Raw genomic sequence first — 1868 nt, forward strand, 5'->3', positions numbered from 1 at the left:
CATCCATTCGTTTCTTGAGTGGAGGCGCAATCTCTCGGACTTTATCCAAATTACCGTGTTCAAACTGCACGCTGCCCTTCGCTACATCATCGTACAGTCCGACATACTCCACGTGATGAAAAATGTACATGCTTCCCATATGAAAGACGATGTTTGAGTCGCCAGCGAAAGCGTCTGACCTCTTTTAATCCCAAACAGTCACCTGCGCCACGTCGTGCTTGTCTAGATAATCTACACAACCTCTGGCAATGCCCAAGGCTCCATTGACTTCCACACACTTCCTTCCGTCCACCAAGACTACGCGGGTCGCGTTGGTACCTTCAAGACGCTCAACGTGAACGCAACACATTCTCAGCGTCACACAGACATCAAGTGCAGGACATGGCGTTGTGATGAACTCACGGAAGTCTCTCACACTTGAAAACAGGTTGACAGCTTCTTCTTCCATTTGTTTCAGCACAGCTCGATGAATGGAATCTAGCAAATTCATTGTGAATCGACGCGACAAATTCGAAACTGAGAGCAGCAAAACCAAACAGTACAAACCAATTTAAACTGTCACCATCCGCTTTCAATAAGGGCCGTTTTTAACGGGATTGCGATCCCAAAAAGTGTGCTTTCATTGGACAAAAATTCATGTGGAAAAGGGTTATTTTGAAGATTACACAATCGCGAAATTCTGAGGTAGAGGTCGCACGCTGCGAGGGATCGCGAGATCGCAAAGCCACTGGAGAATGCAACAATGGTAGGTCCAGGCTGGACGGTGAACGCGCAAGCCACTCAGGGCCACCGCCGGCTTCTCTTTGTCGCCCTGGTTGGGGCAGCTATTGTACAAGCACCACAGCAGCGAGAAGCGTGCGTTTTTCCGTCGTCGTTTGGACTGGAACGTTCATAAGCAGACACTGTTGCTGGAAGGCCAATTCAAAAGATGCTACCGCATGGAAGCTTCGTCTTTTGAGCTGTGGCTATCGTTGATTAGACCCACTTTAGCCCGTGACGAGATCAAGTCGACGAATCGAAAAGGAACCGACCCAATAGAGCCTGAGAACATGCTACAAATGACACTTTCTTGGCTAGCCGGAGGCAACTACATGACTATTCGTGGTTTGGCTGGCATGTCTCCCTCTGGAATCTATGGATGTATGCATGCTGTTATGGACGCCATATGCCACTGTCCTGAGCTGCGCATTCATTCTCCAACGGAGTCAAAGGAACGCATCCACGACCTCGCCGAGAGCTTTACAAACATCAGCAAAGATGGCGTTTTGACGGGTTGTGTCGGGTGCATTGACGGGTGGCTGTGCCATATTCGCGCCCCAAGCACCAACGAGGTTCCAGATGTAGCTGCTTTCTTCTCGGGCCATTATCAGAAGTTCGGAGTCAATGTTCAAGCCATTTGTGACGCGTTCTCCCGCTTCACAGGCTATTGCATGAATTCCCCGGGGAAGGTCGATGGTTCAATTGCGTACAAGAAGTGGTCGCTCAGCATGGAGATCATGCAGCTTCCAGTTTGTTTTGTTTAGTTGGCGACAACGCGTACCCGTTGTCCGACTCGCTGCTCGTACCATTCAACAAGTTGGAGCTCAAAAGCCGAAAGCACTCCGACTTCAATTTCTATCTGAGCCAATTGCGCATACGGATTGAAATGGCTTTCGGTCTGTTGGTCAACAAGTGGGGTATCTTCAAGCGTGCTTTGGTTGTGGATTTTGTGAACGTGAACAAGGTGATCAAGACGTGCATGAAGCTGCATAACTTCTGCATTGACGAGAGAGTTAAAAATGAAGAGAGCGCAAAGAGACTTCAAGTTGTGTCGATGGAGTACCACAACTTGCCCGAGAGCGAGTATCAGCCGACAGACAATTCTGAAT

The 1868-nt window shown here is 49.0% G+C and overlaps 2 protein-coding genes across 2 annotated transcripts; one reads left to right on the top strand and one right to left on the bottom strand.

Annotated features, from left to right (window-relative positions):
• Positions 1 to 184: 184 nt before the first annotated feature.
• Positions 185 to 490, bottom strand: PPTG_20145 (hypothetical protein; the record flags this gene model as incomplete). The annotated part of the gene is made up of 1 exon (XM_008918809.1): positions 185 to 490. The coding sequence occupies one exon, from the start codon at positions 488 to 490 to the stop codon at positions 185 to 187; it is 306 nt and encodes a 101-aa protein (XP_008917057.1).
• A 448-nt stretch (positions 491 to 938) lies between these two features.
• PPTG_20146 (hypothetical protein) lies at positions 939 to 1523 on the top strand (the record flags this gene model as incomplete). The annotated part of the gene is made up of 1 exon (XM_008918810.1): positions 939 to 1523. One exon carries the CDS (start codon positions 939 to 941, stop codon positions 1521 to 1523), a length of 585 nt encoding a protein of 194 aa, XP_008917058.1.
• Between the last annotated feature and the right edge of the window lie 345 nt (positions 1524 to 1868).

This window comes from Phytophthora parasitica (genome assembly GCF_000247585.1).
Source record: "Phytophthora parasitica INRA-310 unplaced genomic scaffold supercont2.321, whole genome shotgun sequence".
NCBI classification, from domain to species: Eukaryota; Oomycota; class Peronosporomycetes; order Peronosporales; family Peronosporaceae; genus Phytophthora; species Phytophthora nicotianae.